We start from the raw sequence: 20,022 nt of genomic DNA, 5'->3' as shown, positions 1-20,022 counted from the left end.
TCATTGTACTCAGATCTAGTATTTCACTAATGAATGAATTGTCTGATCTTTTTGTAGTGATTCGAGCATGAGTTTAGTTGGCTGGGATATTGTCCTTATCCCCAACCCTCTCTGCATAAGTAACGAAAACTGTTGGTTGGGTGTCTCAACCTCGAGAGGGAGATTAGTTTGTCGTATGGTTTACTCGTGGCCAAAAAAGTATCTCCCCTTATAACACAATTCGAGATTCAGAAGTTAAAATTTGGTAATTGCGTAGATGCTTTCAATTTGGTGGTCAGCTGAGGAATCGGGACCAAACAAATTTGCCCATATTTCCCTTCATGGCACATATATTCTAGGTAGATCCAAAAAAAATGCGCCCACTAGCAAGGTAGATGACTGTCAAATGTCCGAATGCTTTCAAAAGATTGAAATACATAACACATGTAGATAATAAACAATTGTTCCAAACACCTGCTGAAGGCATTTTTATATCTGCAGTGAACTTCATTAGGTCAAGATTTACGTTAGGCCCATTTTCCCAGATTGGATCCGTTTCAATCATTTTGCTGCTCCTATTAGTCTTATAAACTGCTTCGCCTTCACCTCATGAACTTCACTGAAATCTTACATTTGTTTATTTATTCTCAGCACCATTTTGGTTTTTAAATTTTCTAAAAACAAAATAAAGCCTTTTATTGCCTTCCAATTTTTGAAATTACTACCTCTAGAGAGGCCTATACCACTTTTACTGGTTTATAAGAGAAACATGTGACGATATGTGACTGTCCAATACTAATATTAAAAATCTTCAAAATTTATGGGCAAATATAAAACAAGAGTCTAAGATAAGATATTAATGGTAGGGAAATATAGGTTTATATTAAAAAAACTTGAAGACTTTCCATAAGGTAAAAATAAAGCTAAGCAAATGTTTGACAAAGCCTAAATCTGATGAAACCAATATCGTGCTATTCACATTTCGGAAGGCCAGTTGTCCAACTTAACTAATTTGACTAAAAGATTAGATACAGCACTGACTGGAGTGCAAGAAAAGGTAGGCGATGTTATATTCTGGAAGACTATATTAGCAATGTAATAAAGATTTTGATAAAACACGAGACATATAATGTTATAAAAATATGCAGAGGAAGTATAAATAAAAATTACCTCGATAGTGAGTGATTCACTAAATATCGCCAACCAATTCTTTCAGAAAAAATAATGCAAGCAAAATAATCTCATTCAATGATAAGTTCCATATATAACAGAATAGTGAATTGATGCTTTTAACCTGCATATTTTGAACATATTCTAAAATATTTTAACCAAGGTCCAAGATGCATGTACGAGCCATTTTCAGAAATCCTCTCCACTTCTGGCAATTCATGCATCAAAACCATAAGTCAGATGCTCTAAACCCAATTCTTCATTGCTCGGTCAAAAATGGCATGGTGGCAGCAAGATTTTCATTTCATCAAGATTTAAGTCAAACCCTAAAAATCAGGAAACTACCTTCCACCATATCAGTTGTAAACAAGATTGTCAACGTGGAGGTTAATATGCATGAGGCATGCTACTGCCAAAACCGTAATTCCCATAATTGGCAGTTGCATTGTCATAATTATTGTAAATACGAAGACTGATACACAGAAGGCATACTACTGCCAAAATTGTAACTTCCATAACTAGCAGCTGCATTATAAGACCCAGAACCTCTCAATGATGTCCCCATGTCATCTGATGGATATGCGTATGTTTTTGAAAGAGAAACAGGGCTTCGGCTTACACCATAGGATGATCCATAGGCTGCCTGACTCGGCCTATCATAGCTACTCTGTGCAGTTAAATTGTAGGCGGCAACCCCACCTGCCGGAACTGCAGACCGGGGATATAGATTCCTGTCAGAAGCATTAGTTGAACCATATGTTTTAGAAAACCTTCCAGATTTAGCTCGAGGAAAATGTGCTCCAGAACCACCACCATTTGATCGTGGACGCTTATTCTGAGCTTTGACAACCACCCCCCTTTTTTTCCTTTCAGACCTTTTCTTCTCCAGCTCAACAACACGGTTTTGAAGGCTCTCAGGTGGAAACTCGGTTTGAAGATTAAACTCTTCAATGCACTTAATAACAGCCTTCAAAGCATTGAACTCTTTTGAGTTGGCTTCATTCTGCAAAACCAAAAGCCAAAATTCAGAAACCAAATGCCACTTCAATGCATATGATGACTACAGTGAAATGTTACCAGAGGATAAGGGATGAGAAAATACCACTGTAACAGAATTATTTCCAGTGGAAGCTTTCTTTGAGTTCTTCAGATATGCCTTGAGCAAAGGCACAGGAGGGAATTTTTCAGATAGTCCAGATGATTGTGCAAAATATACAGCCTCAATTTCTTTTCCCTTCTTTATAAATTCCTCTACAATATCTGCACGAGACAAACATGAACATGTTACTTTACTACCAGTTCAAGTTACATGCATGGCTTCAGCACGCAGATTTGGGGAAAAAATGGGCTTGACTTTGTTTTGCTTTTTGTCAGTACAAAAAAGCGGATAAAAATCATATACATAAACAAATTTGAAGTTAAAAGTATGTAATAAATACATAATCATTATATCATTAATAATAAAAATATTATATTAGTTTTGTAAAATATTGATAAAAATTATAAATATCACAAGTTAACCAGATACACCATACCATTATAGAAGCTCTGCTATACCCTTAAAAAATAATACCCTTTTAATATCTCATTATCATTATGTAATGATGTGAAGTCATTATGATGTTCATAATTTTTAAGAATTCAATTCATATTGAGATTCCTGGGGTTTGAATTTACAGAAGTCCTACAATAAAACTTCTCACCACTTATTTACCTCACCGCATGCTTTGACTTTTTATCATACCCATTCTTACAGGATTTTCAGTGTGTACAAGTAAGCTTTGCCATAAGTGTATCTCAGAGGTTGGTTGTCCAGCAATTTGGGACTCCAGGAAAGTGGAACCTGGCATTTGAATTTAAGAGCTTGGGAGATTCTCAGATTTGTAATGGTCTTCAGCTTTTCAGATTCAAGATTTCTGACAAAGGTATTAACTACAGTAGCCACATAAACAATTTAAGATCTCTCCTTTGACAACCTACCTAAGTCAATGCTAATACAGATGACAAAGATACCAAGGCCATTCTGTTGAGCAATCTACCTTCAGAACTGTTATATTTACTCAGTCAACAACCTTCTCGAACTCAACAAGATATGATTTCAGCGCTCTTAGTTGTAAAAAAAAAAAAAAATAGTTGCAAGAGAAGCTGAAGCAAACAAAGCTGACATTACACTCATGTAGAAGATCTAATAGACATAAAAGGGAGATCCAATAAAATAGGTAACACAACCTGCAACAGTGACATTCGAGTCAATGATGCAAATGTTCCAATTGTTGAAGATCCTCCAGAAGTTTCCAATGAATAGTTCATTGCCAAATACACATTTTCTTTAAAGACGAGAAAAGACTAGTTTAGATAAAGCTCGAATATGGATGGCTTCACAATTAGAATAAAGTTTGTGAATCCTAGAGATTGTACCATTCTGAGGGTCATGAGACAACTTGATAGCATGTAGTGGACATACTTCAACATTGATGGCTGTTCAATAATTTGGCAGATCTGTAATTTGGCAAATTGAGAATGTGGAATCCAGGAAAGCAGAAATTCAACTCGAACACCTTTACAAATTATGAAGCACCTTGATGGAGTCCTACCCTGTCCAATAACTAATTTTAAAGATAAGCTTTTGCCAAATCTATTGGTTCTATGTTGGTTTTAGATTTTTAGATTACAGTCATTCTGTTAGTCTGTTTTGTTGTTAGTTCAATAAGCATTAAGGTGGGTATTAGAATATATATTATAAAGCATACGAGGCAGCTTGATGGAATTCTCCCTTGACCAAGGCTATACTAAAAGAAGAACTTGTGAAAAACATATTATAATTCTGTTGTGTTGGTATGTTTTTCTTGTTTACTCAAGTCTTAACAAAAAAATTTAAAAACACTAGACTACAGGCTAGCTGGTAATAACATCACTGAAGTGACTTATAATATCATTAAAGTAACAAAGTCGAAAGGATTCACAGCCAAGAATCGGAGTTTGCTGGTGTTGGAAAAGATGTTGCCATTGTTGACTATTAATTAGTGCGACTTGTATGAGCAGATCCCTATTACAACAGAACTTGCACAAAAAGAAACAATTAGTGAAGCATATGTCACTTCATTTTCAAGCTTCCAAATAATAGTCACACTACCATTAAACACTTAAAGGAGACAACTGTGTGGTACTTTTATCAAAACTCACATTTTCCAAAAAGATGGGGATTGAGACAAGAACTCGCCTGGAACTTGAAGATTGGCACCTAAAAGTACATCTCTTCACCCAAAAAATAAATAAATAAACCTTTAGATGCATTTTTCTGGGCTTGGTTCAACCATGTTTTTCTCAGGTTCACCCAGACCAAACCTGAAGGTGTCTCACCGCACCTTCGCCAACTCACCTTACGTACCAGACCCAGATCTGGGCATGTCCCATGACATATCAGCAACTTATTTTAATATAAATGTGTAATAAAAGGATCAGTGTTATTATAAATATGGAATAGCAGGAAACCAACATATTCCAAAAAGAGCTTTCAAATTGGGCCGAAAAAACTGAATAATTTTGGAAAAATTAGGCAGGACACGTTTTTCTAAAAACCTTAAAAAAACACCAATCTACCATTTTCTTAAATCATCATCATTCTGGGGGCGGGGACCCTAGCTCGGTTGGCTAAATCTTCCCTGTTGCAGGGGGTTGGTCACGGGTTCTAGTCTCCCCCGTCCCCGTGGTACCGGTGGGCGTGTCACACCAGCGCTACCGGTCACGTGAAAAAAAGTTTACCCGGCGCATTAAAAGAGGAAAAAAAAAAAAAAAAAAAAATCATCATCATTCTGGCAAAACAGTGAAAGTTTGTAAAAGAAACCAAATAGCTGATGTTCTTGTACAAATAACCATTTTCTAGTTGTGAAGGGGAACAAATGGCATGATAAACCCAAAATATCAATCAGGTCAATTGACACGATTAAGGCAAAGACATTATTGTATAATAAATAGTATAAAGAATCTTGCAACCAAGAAGACATGTCTCTTGTTCATAAGGCTGTATTATAATGCTGAATTAGAGCAACTATCAGGATATTTCTAAGGTTCAACCTCAGGCAGGAATGGTGCCAATGTTACAGTAGTTAGCCACCTCAAAGAGAACAAAGAGATCCTCCTAAAACATAGCTTCTATGTTGAGCATTTTATTCTTCACTTTTGTTGAATATTACGCAAGGCTATGATTGTTCACAAGTTTATCAGAGGACATCTTCCACAGATGGAAAGATCCAAGCAAAAAAGATTAGAGAACTCTGGCAATCCAATTGAAATTGACTAGTAACCAAGCCAAAAAAGATGACCGAGTAGAAGATAAAATTCCAATAAAATGAATATAGTTCCAACAAAAAGTTTTGTATTCATACAAACTATTACCTCTAAGAGAATGCAATACGTATCACTGTAATAAATGAAGCATAGGAAGCTGTCTCATGCAAGCTCCAGTTTCTATTTACGAATCACAATTGAATGTGACATGCACTTGTTTTCAGTATTCCATTGAATCTCAGTATGGAATCACAGGGAGAAGATTCAGGGGTAGCAATGGAGAAGATTATACAAGCTATTACCTCTAAGCATTATACAAATAGAGAATGCAATACATATCATTGTAATAAATGAAGCAGAGGAAGCTGTCTCATGCAAGCTCCAGTTTCTATTTATGAATCACAATTGAATGTGACATACACTTGTTCTCAGTGTTCTCTATTGAATCTCAGCATGGAATCACAGGGAGAAGATTCAGGGGTAGCGATGAAGGTACAGCTCCTAAAAATGTGTGTGTGAAATATCAATTATCAAAAAAGAAAAACAATTCCTATTTAACATGTACATAGACAATATGACAAATGTGTTGGAATCTGAAGTCAGTTCTAGTGCTATTCCAGCAGTGACAAATACACAGGGTACCACAATAGTTGTAAGAGCCATACTAGTTTTAATTTGTCTTCAATTAAAACTCTACAACTTGGTTGCTATATGCTACAAGAAGTCATGTTTTCATGCATTTTTGAAGGATGTTAACTGAATTCTTGAGAAATAATATGAAAGATCTTTACCCATGGTTTTTTTCCCTAATATATTTTTACCAGTTTTTTCCACATAAATCTGTGTGTTTAAGCTTATCATTCTTCTCTATTTATTTTTTGCACTATTAGCCTTTCATAACAAATTGATTGAACAAAAATTCCATCAGTCATACCATCTCTCTCTCTCTCTCTATATATATATATATAATCAACAATAATAATAAATTTAAATTTTAAAAGAACAAAAATATAAGTTAAATTTAAAATATAAAAGGATGAATTTAATATATGACATAATTAAAATTTAATTAAGTTAAATGATTTGGCAAAAAGCATGATATGAAAAGTTGTGTCTCCCTCAAACATGAGATCTAAAAGGGAGAAAAGAAGTTCACATTAAAAAGGGAAGAGACGAAGAGAAAAGAGAGAGCGTGAATCAAGAAAGAATAAATGAAAGAAAAAAAACGGAATGAGATACGGGAGATACAAATTTAAGCATGTATTCATAATCATCTTAGTTGGAGATATGACTTGCAGACAGCAACATTATTATGCATTGTGATATGCTGGAAAATTTCTATGCCTGGTATATGCAACTATATAATGTACAATTCCTTACAAATATATTTGACAAATAAGACCATAAGACGTAAGTAGCAATGTGGATTTCAAAATAGCAACAATGAATCACTGCAAGGTGATGAAGGGAATCCAAAGAGGGAGAACTGCTATAGGCTTCCTCACTAGGTACACCACTTAATGTGGATAGAGGAAGGCCACATTGGCCAAGGGGGATGATATCTCCACTCTTGTGCTTAGGGTAGAGGATTGCTTGGGACTCTCTATGATACGAGGGAGATGGCTAAGGATTCCTCACTCAGTACACCACCTCATATGGATTGTTGAAGGACACACGAGACCAAGAGGGACAGTATATCCACTCTTGGACCTAGGATAGAGAATGGCCTTGGGCACCCTATTGTAGATTCTCCTCCAACCTCTGCATTGAGTGATTGTTGGGGTGGATCCAAGAGAGTCCTAATCATAAGAGTGTGAATGAGGGTCGTATGATGAGGGAGAATGGCTATAGGATTTCTGAAGGTACACCACTTCATATGGATAGCAGAAGGTCACGTGAGGCCCAAAGGGATTGTAAATCCGCTCTTGGGCCTCGAGTAGAGGATTGCTTTGAGCACCCTTTCATGTCTATTTATCCGAGATCCATTATGATTGAACCCAAACAATAAATTAGATACGTATATGACTAAGACAATTATGAATACATACATATATGTATGTATGTTTAAACCCTAGTAACAATTGATCTTATCGATTATATCTTCAACGTTTGTCTAACATGATTGCAAGACCTCAACAAGGAGCTATCTTGCAACTCTATCATGACCCTTGCAACTATACTATGAGCTATCTTGCAACTAAATCCATTGGGTAAAGTTATATCTGCAACTATATCATGACCCTTGTTTTATTGAATTTGTAGTTCTAGGGTTGTAACATGCTAAACCTATCTACTCAAAATACAACAAGTACCGAACAACAGCAGAAGGCCACATGAGGCCAAGAGGGATGGTAATCTGCTCTTGGGCCTCAAGTAGAGGATCGCTTGGAGCACCCTTTCATGTCTATTTATCCCAGATCCATTATGATTGAACCCAAACAATAAATTAGATACGTATATGACTAAGATGATTATGAATACATACATACGTGTATGTGTGTTTTAGTTGATCTTATCAATATCTTCAATGTTTGTCTAACATGATTGCTAGATCTCAACAAGGAGCTATCTTGCTTTACATCCTTTGGGTAAAGTTATATCTCCAACTATATCATGTCACCTATTTTATTGAATTTGTGGATCTGGGATTGTAATGCTAAACCTATCTACTCAAAATACAACAAGTACCAAACAAATCATATGAATACAATTTTTGAATCAACCAATATAACAACAATTAACTGCCTCCTATTAACACAAACAAGATAACTTCTAATAATTAACTACTTCATTAATAAGTTATGGATTATTAAAATAACCGCCTCCACATGACATTGGCATATCTAATAAATTTCAATACTAATCAATCCAAAAAGGAAAATGGGTTGATAACTGAATTGACCTAGTACATGATGAAATCACAGACCCTGAAATGTCTTAATTTAATGTCCTGTATTTGGGTTTAGTCTCAATTATAACCAAATTAACACAAAAGCGATATTTATGTCCCAAGCTAAGGGACATCACATTTGAAGTTAAAAGAACTATCCAACCTTAGTATTGTTTGAACTCAAAGGGGGAAGGCATTCGTGTTATCCAAGTAGCATAGATACCATCTTGCAATGAATTCCCTCAAAGTTTACAAGTCCAAGTCTGTGTCCCATCTTGGGTCTTGCCCTCTAGGCTTCTGGAATGCTGACCCCTATCCTATCTTGGGACAAAGATCCATTGCTTGGGTTTATATAAGTCCCTTCATGGTAACATCTTCATCTTCCCTTTCCAGTTTATAATAGTAATAGGACTGAGTACATAAATATATTAATATATATAGGAACATATAAACTAATTAGTTGTTGTAATTTATTATGAATTTATAATTCTGATTTCAATATGATTAGTGTATATATTATATTTGTCTGTATATGAACACCTATCTCTAAAAGAGTTCAAATATAGTAATATATATCCATATAATAAATAATGTTATAGTTATGGGATTACCATTATTAATATATAAGAATCATTCTTAGCTTACCAGTATATATATTCTGATTCTACTATTAACATATTTAAACATAATCACAATCTCTTATATTACATTTATATTAACTTTATATATGTACATCCTATCTGATTTGACTATGTGTGTGTGTGTATTATAACTAAAATTCTCTTTAGTCACCCTAAATTTTATTTAGACTTGAGCAATCTGGCGTGTCACAGTCAGCACTGAGAGTGTATCTTTTTAAATATTTTTATTTTACCTTTCCTATATTTATTTTCCCTATTCCCCTTATCCCCGCTGTATCCGTCTGTTGGTCTTATCTCTGTTTCGTCTTATCTCTTTTTGTCTTATCTTCTGTTTTGTCTCATCTGCTGAGTTGAATATGTATTTTTTCCCGATTCCCCTTTGGGGAAATGTCCCGTCCCTCATGTAAGGACCCTTTTCACCAAATCAATGTATATCAAATATGTGAACAATAATCAATGATTGATAATAATACTAAATACTGTAAACATCATCAAATGTATTATTCAGTGGATATGACATCTAATCTTGATCTTTTTTCTAATATTGATCTTATGCCATCCAAGGAGAACAAGGGCATCATCAGAACTTTTACCTCTCATCCATTGACCTTTCCATATCACACACAACATTCTTTCAGAAGTGGCAAGACCATACATGAGAGGTGCAGAAACTGGCTCTGGTTTATCACTGTCCGTCAATTCTTGGTGTTTAGAACCCGCAACAATCTTAGTCGATCGCACTCTATAGACACACACACCTATGAGAATAACCTTCCGGGCTACACGTGTTTACTCATTCATGTGATCTGACTTTAACCATACCATTGAATGGCACCACCTTAGTCAAAGTTTACAATTGCAAGCACTATGCTCTGTACTGTCAGTATCATCACCACAATCGTATGTTTAAGTCCACAAGACTCTTTCCGGTGGCAATAGTCGTGTCTCATTGGTTCATAATCCACTAGGATGTCCCTTCCCAGCTTTTTACTATTATTCAGTTTTTGGTTTATAGATTGCTGACTGTGTATGCTTCCTAATACAATCAGATAGTACACAATCCCAACCAGTGACAATCTAGTACATGCTTATCAAAGTTTGGTTAACCCATTCCAGGAATTCAATTGGTACTGTAATATTAATTCTTTTATGTTTCACCATTGTGCTAGCAAAAGTCATAGCTAGCATTGAATGTTGCTAGGCAATTGCGGCCCTCAACAGCTAGATCAGATTTATGTTTAATTGAAAAGTTTTATTATTAGAGTTGCAGGTTTTCCCTGACCCGATTAATTGAAATAGATCAATAATAAAGTATAAAATTCTAATGATGTCTGGATGAGTTTAAAGATTTACAGATATAACCCAGAAGAGTTCTTCGATGGTTCGTGACAGTAAGGCAGTTAGGTTTTGCATTCTTTGTTTTGGTTAATGTAATAATTCTCAGATCATTTATAATGCAGCAGAGTATAGGATATGCCAGTCCATATGGTATGGGTTTTGTGTTGGCTTGCTTGCTCATTTCAGTGAATACTATTAGACAATTGTTTCCAACTAATCATGACCTTTTCATTTGATATAAAATCCAAGTATTATCATTTACTCAATATGATTTCATTCAAACCGTGTTGATTTCAAACGCCAGATGCCATTTAAATCTGGATTTAATTCCCATGCAATACTTTACAAGATGATTTTCCATAGGATGATTGGGCAACAGTGAAAAATATCTAGAACAAGATATATTTTACATTTCTTTTGTATAGAAGATCATGCATTCTAATAGTATATAGTTGCAGCTGTTATTCATGCTCATTCATACTTTTCATGCAATAATATCATGTTTCAATTAATTCCATTCAGTGATGATGACTATAAATTGCTATCAATAAAATGAAAATGCAATCATTAGCCAAACAGAAATGTTTGCCTGTCCTTGACAATGTGCAAAGATGAATGGGATTGAATCCCTGAGAAAGTTTGAGCTGATGAAGTCAAAGCTCTTTGGAAGTTTGCCAGTGCAATCCAATGAATGCTTAAGAGCATGAAAACATTAATAATTCAATGTCGGAGTGATTATTAGTCCTCAGCAGCACTTCCAAAATGATAAAAGGTAACCTACCTCCCAAATGAGTCTCAAAATTAATAAGCTGCCGTTCGCAAGAGATTAATTCCATTTATTCCATATATTTCAAACTAAAAAAGATCATTACTTACATTAATTCCATAGTAATATTCATAAATTCCATTTATTCCATATTATTTACAAATATAAATTTTGTTTATTCCATATTATTTATTACAAATATTAATTCCATTTATTCCATATTACTTACATTTATTACATAGTAAAATTTGAAACTAACATAAAACATCTACACTATCATCCTACTTTCAAGTTGTCAGCATACAACATTATTTATCCACTAATATATAATTTCTACAAATATATCATTACTTAAGAACATAGTTACACCGCCCTAGGGGGCGGGGTGACGGGGGGACAAGTTTCTGGGACAGGGGGAATAGAGGGACCTTAATTTGGGGATGGCAGCAGGGAACCATGGAGATTGTATATACTATACATATGGTACTTAAAATGCTAGTTATGAAAAAATGTATTGCAATATAAGATATAAAGATGTAAAAGAGTAAATACTTCAACATTGCATTGAATTGGAACATCAAACATTGGCCATAAATAGTCAAATCAGCAAATAGCTAACACCGGGACATCCCCCCATCCTCGGTGGAGGTGGTGGAACCTAGTGGTGGCACTGGGGACAGGGGAACGGAGTCCCCAATGCATCCCCGTCCCTAGTGCGTGGGTTAAAAAGCGGGGGAACGCGTCCTCGTGTTACTATGCTCAATAATGATCACAATTAAACAAGACAACTATATCAATCAATAATGCATATACGTACATACATATCACATACACCCACAAACATATATATACATATCATTTGTCCAATCATTTTAAAGACAAATCAAAATATTAAATATACAAGCCGCACTCACAATTCGGAATGACTAGCAAACAAAAAATATAAATGGATTTCAATTACTCCATTATTTATCTTAAAACGGTTGCTTTTCCATCCAATGTAAACCCAAAACGATGTCTATTTGTTTTGTTAATTCAAATCCAAATAGGGGTCTAGGGGCTATTAAACCAAACTCCAAATTCTTTACAAGTTAGTTGGGTACTCTACAATTTTTTGTGAAACATCACCAAAAATATTTAAATGACATAATTAGGTTAATTTATTAAGTGATCCCAAATTAAGTAAGATCTTACATACTCTTAATTATAAATAAAAAGTAATGTCGGCTTGCTTGTAACCTTTCAGGAAATTTCTTGCGGCTCCTTATAAGGCCAAGTACTTGCCCTTAGGTACATTGTCGTCATGTACTTGTCGTGGGGTATTTGCCCTTGGGTATTTATCACAAGATATTTGCCCTTAAGTACATTGTCAAGTACTTGCCCTCAGGTACATCATCGTCGTTTATTTTCCAATTGGGTTCATTACAATGGTAATAAAGGGGTGATCATGCCAGCTTGTCAAGAAGTGAATGTCGAAAGAGCTCATAGCATGCACCAAAAGGCGATATTGTTTTACAAACAGAATGGGAGAATGGGAGAGGCCAATGTTGATGTACCACAACGTTGTTTAAGGAGCTCACTAGAAGCCAAGCTTCATTCAACGAAACCATTGCCAAGGAGAACGACATCACCTCGAGGGGGAAACATTGCGACTATTGGTTGAAGGCAGAACTAATGGAGATCACAATGGGCATAGTGATAATTCAGTCACTAAGGTCAAACACACAACGCTCACATTCCAGGTTACTCACATCGACATTTCCCCAAAGAACGGAAGAGCCTTGCAGAGAGCAAAAGCCCGATTTCCTAGAGATGCAAGAGCAATTGAGTCAAGGGTAGAGGGATGCGGGTTTGAGGGAGAGATATCCTTCAAGGATTACAGAGAGCTATGGATTGAAATGTTCTCACGCCAAGAGCCATGGACATTACAACAAGGAAATTAAACATAAGATTGGAAAGCTAAAATTTTCATCATTTGATGGGCCAAGGAAAATATTAAAATGAGCATTGGTAACTAAAGTAGATATCTACTTCTAGATCAGGCAAACAAATTTGCAGCACTTCACTTGGAAGGAGTCACTCACGAATGGTGTCACCGTTCGCTGGTCACAATCAAGTCACTTCATATGTTGATTTCAAAAAGAAACTTATAGAGTGCTTTGACGAGAAGGATGTAGATCTCAACTTCAAGAGTTAGCACAACTAAAGCAAACTAGACTAGTGGATAGTTACATCATAGAATTTCAAAGCCTAACAACGTTGGTGATAGACATTTTGAAATGTAGACTAGTTGTGTTGTTCATGGAATGTTTAATGGAAACCCTAAGGGCCGCTTTGGTTGTTAGCATTAGCAAATGATGCATTTGTCTTATATCTGGAATTTGTCAAATGTTGGATTTGTTAGGGAAAAATGAAAATTCAAATTTTTCCAATTCGATCTCATGACGTGGAATTAACAAATCCTCATTCCAAACCAAAATGGAAATTCAAAACTCATAATCCAATTCTGATTTGACACATCCAATCAGAGGATTAGAAAACTTTAGAATTTGTTACTACCAATTATAGTTCTATTCCGGCAAACAAACAGGCCCTAAATGGTTGGGCAAAGGGTTCAACCCCAATACACTCACCATAGCACTTACAAAGGCACATGACACATGGCTACCTCATCTTCTTCCAAGAATTATACAAAAGCCAAACAACCCCTTGCACTGAAGGAGGACAATAAATCATGCCCAAAGAAGCCATCATTGACAAGGTCACAAAAGAAGAGCTTAGGAGATGGAAGCTTTGATTCACATGTAAGGAGTCAAGGAAAACAAGTCATCAATGCTTAGGAAAGGGAAAGACCCACTATAGTGAGGAGAACCATGAACCTGAGCTACATGAGGAAGAGCAAGAAGAAACAAACCGTATAGAGAAAACTGCCACACTAGTACAAAGGGGAGGCACCATTGTTGCACTGGTTGATGCTCTAAGGTGTAGCCTACTTCGGGTTCCTCGTACACTCCAAGGTCAGTGGGTTGTAGTTTATACTTGAAAATAGGGCCACACTCAACTTCACCAAATCATCACTCATAACCAAGAAGGGTTTGTGTACAAAAGGGTGTGAGGGGTTTGAAGTCAATGTGATAGGAGGAAATCTATTGTCAGGTACTCAATTTGTTCTACAACTCAACATCACCATGGAGAACTACTCGGTGATAGATGATTTCATTGTGGTAGATTTGGATAATACAATTGTCATCTTGGGCATTCAAATGACAGGGACCCTCAAGCGATACACATAAAATTTCAAGAGTATGGAATTCTCATTTGAAGTGAATGGCAAGAAGGTGATTCTGAGAAGAATGTCAAATGGAGGTCCAAGGGAGATTTTGGTGAAGTAGATGGAAGCGATTTTTAGACACGATAAATTTGTTTGCACAACATAATGTTTGCTTTCAACCAAAAACCAAGCATACTACTACGATGATGAGCTTTAAGTAGCGTTGGACATCCACCAAGTGTCCACTCACATAGAAGTTTTCAATATGCAATCAAGTTGGAGGAGGGAGACAAGCCATTTATCACTACTCCCTATTGCTATCCCAAGAGGTGTGTGTGTGTGTGTGTGTGTGTGTGTGTGTGTGAGAGAGAGAGAGAGAGAGAGAGAATCCAGGAGCTCCTTGACAAGGGTAATCTAGATGCTCCTTAACAAGGGTTAGATCTAGCCTTGATTCAATCCCTTTGCATCTTTTGTAGTTTTGGTAAAATAGGATAGGACTCTTGAGATGTGCATTAATTATCAAGTATCAAATAAGACAACAATCAAGAACAAATACCCCATCTCAAGGATCAATGAGTTGTTGGATGATTCTCTACTTCTTCAAAATTGATCCTTGTTTCAGGTATCACCAGATCCACATAAGACAACAAGATATGCAAAAAAGAAGACAACATTATGTTGTCACTGTGAATACTATGAGTTCTTGGTCATGCCATTTGGATTGACCAATGCTCATGCCACTTCCCAGTCTTGCTTAAGTCACATCTTCAACAAGCAATTGCATAAGCTTTTTGCTGGTGTTCTTTGACAACATACTTATTTACAGAAATGTATGGAAGGAACATCTAAAGCATTTGAATTAGGTATTAGGAATCATGAAGTCACACTCGCTATTTGCAAAGAGGTCCAAATGATAGTGTAGGATGATTAAAATCTTGTACTAGGATCATGTCATCAGTGTCAAGGGTTGAGGTGCATCAGGAGAATATTCAAGCTATGAAGTTAATATAGAAGATTTGTGGAAGGGTTTTTGCACCTAGAAGCACTACTAACAGACCTAACAAACGGGGGGGGGCACTTTTCATTAGGATGAGTAGGCACAACGTGCCTTCGACAAGTTGAAAGAAGTCGTGAGTAAATATCCCGTACTGGAACTATCAAGCTTCATTGATTCCTTCATCCTAGAGTGTGATTGGTGCAAGAGCAAGATTGAGGTTCCTCGCCATTTCCTTCAATTTTGGCATGTGTGTCATTTCATGTTACAAATGTGTTGAAGTTACTTCAAGTTGATCTGAAGTCATTTGTTCAAGTTTTGTCATAGTAAGGCTATGTTAGCCAATTGGTCAAAATAGGTCGACATCAGTCAAAGGTCAAAGATTCTTCAAATTCGGGAATGTGATGAATTTTTATGTCTTGGCATGTTTTGGTGACCCGTTGGCCATGTGTGTTTGGATCCCAATTGGATTGGATTGAAAAATGCATAAAGTTGCAAAGTTTGTAACTTTTGTAATTTCTTGAACATGAACAACCCTTTGTGTGTTTACCCATGGAGATGCCTTCATGCAAGGGGAGAGGACATCATCATGCTTGATAATGTTAAGGAAAAAACATTTGACAATTTTAATGAAGTATTAAACTGTGATTTTGATGGATTTTGTATTGTTAAAACTCATAAGCTCTTGCTGTGCTTTTACAGTATTCAGTTCTACTTCATTGTTGATGGAATTGGTCTAAGGATGTTCTGGATTGCATTTGGAGTAGATTAATAATACATTGCTTGAGATTCAAAGGACTTAGTGATCTTTGTATTGTTTTAGTTCAAACTGTAACATTAAGGCTGCTAAGTAGAGTTTAGACTCATGGGCTAACTCTCATCTTGAACCAATTGCAACAATGGGGGCTCACACGGGAAAGAGAGGTAGTCGTAAGTATATTATGTTTCTGGCTTCCAAACTTCTATTTTCCACCATGGCCACACTGTGCTAGATCATTTTGGCTAAGCTTTAGTACACAGTAACAGCTAGGGTTTGGTGCTAAGCGTATCATAAGATTGGGAATAATGCTAGTTTGCTATGTTAGCTTCTTTGGTGCATGGTAACAGTGTTCATGTCAAAAGACTTGAGATTATTCATGTGGATATTGCATAACAGCCCCTAAAACAGGATAAACCTTGATTTTTTGGCCAAAAACCCTTGAAACTAGGGATTTGTGGCTTAGAAACCTAGAAGTAGTGTGGAGACTTGAAACTTTGGAATCCTATAGTACACACTCTGAGATGGGTGTCTAAATATCCAATTTGTTATGGCAATGTTTTGGAAGAATTTTGAGTTAAGGTTCAAAACTCAATTTGGAGGTGTAATTGTTTTAGGTTTGATTTAGGCTTGTTCAGCCATTTCTCTTTGTGGGTGTTTGTAATGAAGTTTGTAACCCGAAATGATTGATTTGGAGTGGATTGGTACACTAGAATCCTCTATAATGCTCTTGGCCAACTGGTGGTGAAATTTCCTAGGATATGCTTGTGTGATAATCTTGGAAGGAAAAGGGTGGTGTTTGTAATGAAGTTTGTAACCCTGAAATGATTGATTTGGAGTGGACTAGGATACTAGAATCCTCTATAATGCTCTTGGCCATCTGGTGGTGAAAGATCCTAGGCTATGCTTGTGTGATAATCTTGGAAGGAAAAGGGTCCAATTAGGGGTTTGGTGAAGCTTAGAGATTGGTCAAAGGAATAGATGCATGGCTTGTGATAGGTGGATCTTTTGAACCTCTACAAGAGCCTTCTACTTACCGTAGCCCTTGAGAGTCTTGAGTTAACCCACATTAAGGAGATTACCATGATAGTTTTAGAACTTACCTTGTCAAAGTGATTGTCTACTTGCATTAGTGATGTGTTGGTAGGAGGCATTGGACTAATGTTAATGCAAGATTGTCACCTCATTGCATTTGAGAATCGAAAACTCTCAGGAGGCAAACAACTATACTCGATCTACGACAAAGAGATGCTCGTCATTGAGAATGTATTAGCCAAGTTTAGACAATGCCTTCTAGAGCAAAATTTGTGATGATGACAAATCATGACGGTCTGAGATGTCTCCTGCAGCAAGATTGGAATGAGCAGCAACAAAAATGGGTGAGCAAAATTCAAGCATTTGATATTGCCATTGAGTACGTGAAGGGAAAAAAGATGGAAGGGAAAAAAGATGGGAAGGGCCTCCAGGGAATATTAGGGCTACAACAAATTGAAAACTATTTGTATAGAGCGGGAGAGATATGCCAAGATAAAGATATCAAACATATTAGGAGTAAGGAGTGTTGGAAACTACAATTGAGACAATTGTTATGTTGTCATTGATGTCAAACCTTATTGGTAAGACAGTTTGCCATCTGGTCAGAGTGCCATATCAAGATGATTGATGAAGAAGATTTGGGAAGGACATAATTTGTATAGGGCGGGAGAGATATGCCAAGATAAAGATATCAAACATATGAGGAGTAAGGAGTGTTGGAAACTAAAATTGAGACAATTGTTATGTTGTCATTGATGTCAAACCTTATTGGTAAGACAGTTTGCTATCCAGTTAGAGTGCCATATCAAGATGATTGATGAAGAAGATTTGGGAAGGACATAATAAAAAGACCTAGAGGAAAGGTTGAGTTATGAAAGGAACTGCAATGGGTACTTGATTAGTTAGACTTTGACAAGGTAAAGTGATTGTTTAGTCATGCTTTAAGTGAAGAGGACAATTGTATTGAAGCTTGGAAGAAGTGATCAAAGAATGACCAAATGCATAGGCTTGACCGAGCAAAAGTGCAGAAGAGTAAGGAACTTGAAGTATATGTTGAGTGATGCTACTGTCGATCAAGCGCCAGTATAAGTCGAGCTAAGATAATGTTGAATGAGTTATAGTATATGGGCCGAGTTGAAAAGTTAGCAACGACCGAGTAACCCAGTGATGACCAAGTGTCAAAACACAGTGTTAGCCGAGGGACAACATTCGACATAGTAAGAGGAAATCATGCTTTCGAACTGACACAGTTGATTTCTTGGAAAATCTAAAACGTGTGGAAGATAAGGATGGGTGACTTGGAGCATTTAATTCAAGGAAAACTGTGTTTGAGCGTTCCTATCCAAGAATTTAAGGCAAATTTTGGAGAACATTCTAGAAGAGCAAAGAGGAGACGAAATGTCAGAAGGATTCGATGAATCTGACATAACCCTAAGATCAACGGTGGTGTTTAAGCAACATAAGAATTACCTATTTAAGGAGGTGTAAGGGCTAAGCCTAATGAGGTTAGCAGAGCTAGTGAAGACCTAATCAAAGATTGGAGCAGTTCTTGATGTTATTGATTGGCAAACTTAAGCAGGAGGCTGAGAAGAGTTGTGAAGAGTTGAATTGTGATTGCATGAAGGAGTGCTAAGCAGATCAAAGACAAAGATGACAATGAAGTCTAGTCAGTGGATCAACATATGAACCAAATTGTGATATGTATTTGCAAAGTGAGTTATATTTATCAAATCAAACCTGTTGTTACTTGCTAACCATTGTATCAATATTGAAATCCTTTAATCAAGGTTAACCTAATAGACATATATAAATCCTTTAATCAAGGTTAACCTAACAAACATGTATAAATCCTTTAATCAAGGTGGCATTCTAATGGAATGTTCTAAAGTCCTCTAACAAGGTCACTTTAATAGGGCGATTAAATTCTCTACCAAGGTCACATTTAACAATGTGTTTGTAACCTTTAATAGGGTTGGCTCCTAACAGAGCTCACTTCAGAAGAGTGAAAATTAGTGACATGTTACCGGTGGTTTCTCCCAAATTGGGTTTCCATGTTAAATCCTGGTGCCATACTTGTGTGGATGTCATTTGAGATGTTTTACTAGTAGTGTTTTACATTCTACAAGTTCAATAAATATTAGGAAAGTGGACTGCAAGTTTATGTTGCTAATTGTTCACTATAGAGACCGAGCTATTGAATGTTTAGATCTGAAGTATTTGAAGTGATTAAAAGTTCAATTGGTACATCAGGACCATGGATAACTGATTCAACCCCCTCAAAGTTATTCTAAATCATTCTAACAAGGAGCACATCTAGAGTATCTATTGCTGCCCACCCCCCTATTTAATTCAACTATATCGAGTACTCCCACATATTTCAAAATTTAGAACTATTAATAACTAATCCTTTTATTTCCCTTTGCACTTATGGTAATCACCCTAGGGCAGGATCCAATCAAGCAACCATAGGTTTGGGATACACATTCATGCACCCTCGCCTCTCAAACATTTTCTATAGGAACTAGGGTACTTATTGTGAAAGACAATCAACAATTTTGAAGTTATGCTATGTGTCACTTCACTTGTTTACCTATTCACATTGTCAAAGAGACCTACCATATGTTTACTATCACAAGTTTCGACAAATTGGAAGGCCCACCTATTAGTCGAGTATCCCAAGAACAGCTTTGCATGCTAGTTAATGGATGGTCAAATACAATATGACAAGTACATGGTGATTAACGATATCATCTACTACCAAGATAAAATCTATTTGGTACCCAAATTGAAGATGAAGGGGAAGATTTTGAAACAAGTTCACAATTCACGCTTGGCATGACACCAAAATGCCTCGACCTATAGGCCAATTTTGAAGAAGTTTGTTGGGAAGGGCC

General features: G+C 36.3%; 1 protein-coding gene across 1 annotated transcript in view; it reads right to left on the bottom strand.

Annotated features, from left to right (window-relative positions):
- Window positions 1-1,186: 1,186 nt before the first annotated feature.
- The window catches only part of LOC149569651 (FRIGIDA-like protein 4b), a 31,559-nt gene continuing 12,723 nt past the window's right edge, over window positions 1,187-20,022 (bottom strand). The window contains exons 3-4 of the mRNA XM_089822377.1: window positions 2,252-2,409; window positions 1,187-2,152 (exon numbers count right to left, since the gene is read on the bottom strand). Of these exons, the coding sequence (XP_089678503.1) occupies window positions 1,604-2,152; window positions 2,252-2,409 (707 nt within the window). The 3' untranslated portion in view covers window positions 1,187-1,603. The remainder of the gene's footprint in view (window positions 2,153-2,251; window positions 2,410-20,022) is intronic.

Source organism: Cupressus sempervirens, chromosome 3 (genome assembly GCF_028749045.1).
Source record: "Cupressus sempervirens isolate cs-2001-9-10 chromosome 3, ASM2874904v1, whole genome shotgun sequence".
Lineage (NCBI taxonomy): Eukaryota > Viridiplantae > Streptophyta > Pinopsida > Cupressales > Cupressaceae > Cupressus > Cupressus sempervirens.
Note: the sequence above shows the minus strand (reverse complement) of the source record. Positions and strands in the feature narration are given on the sequence as shown.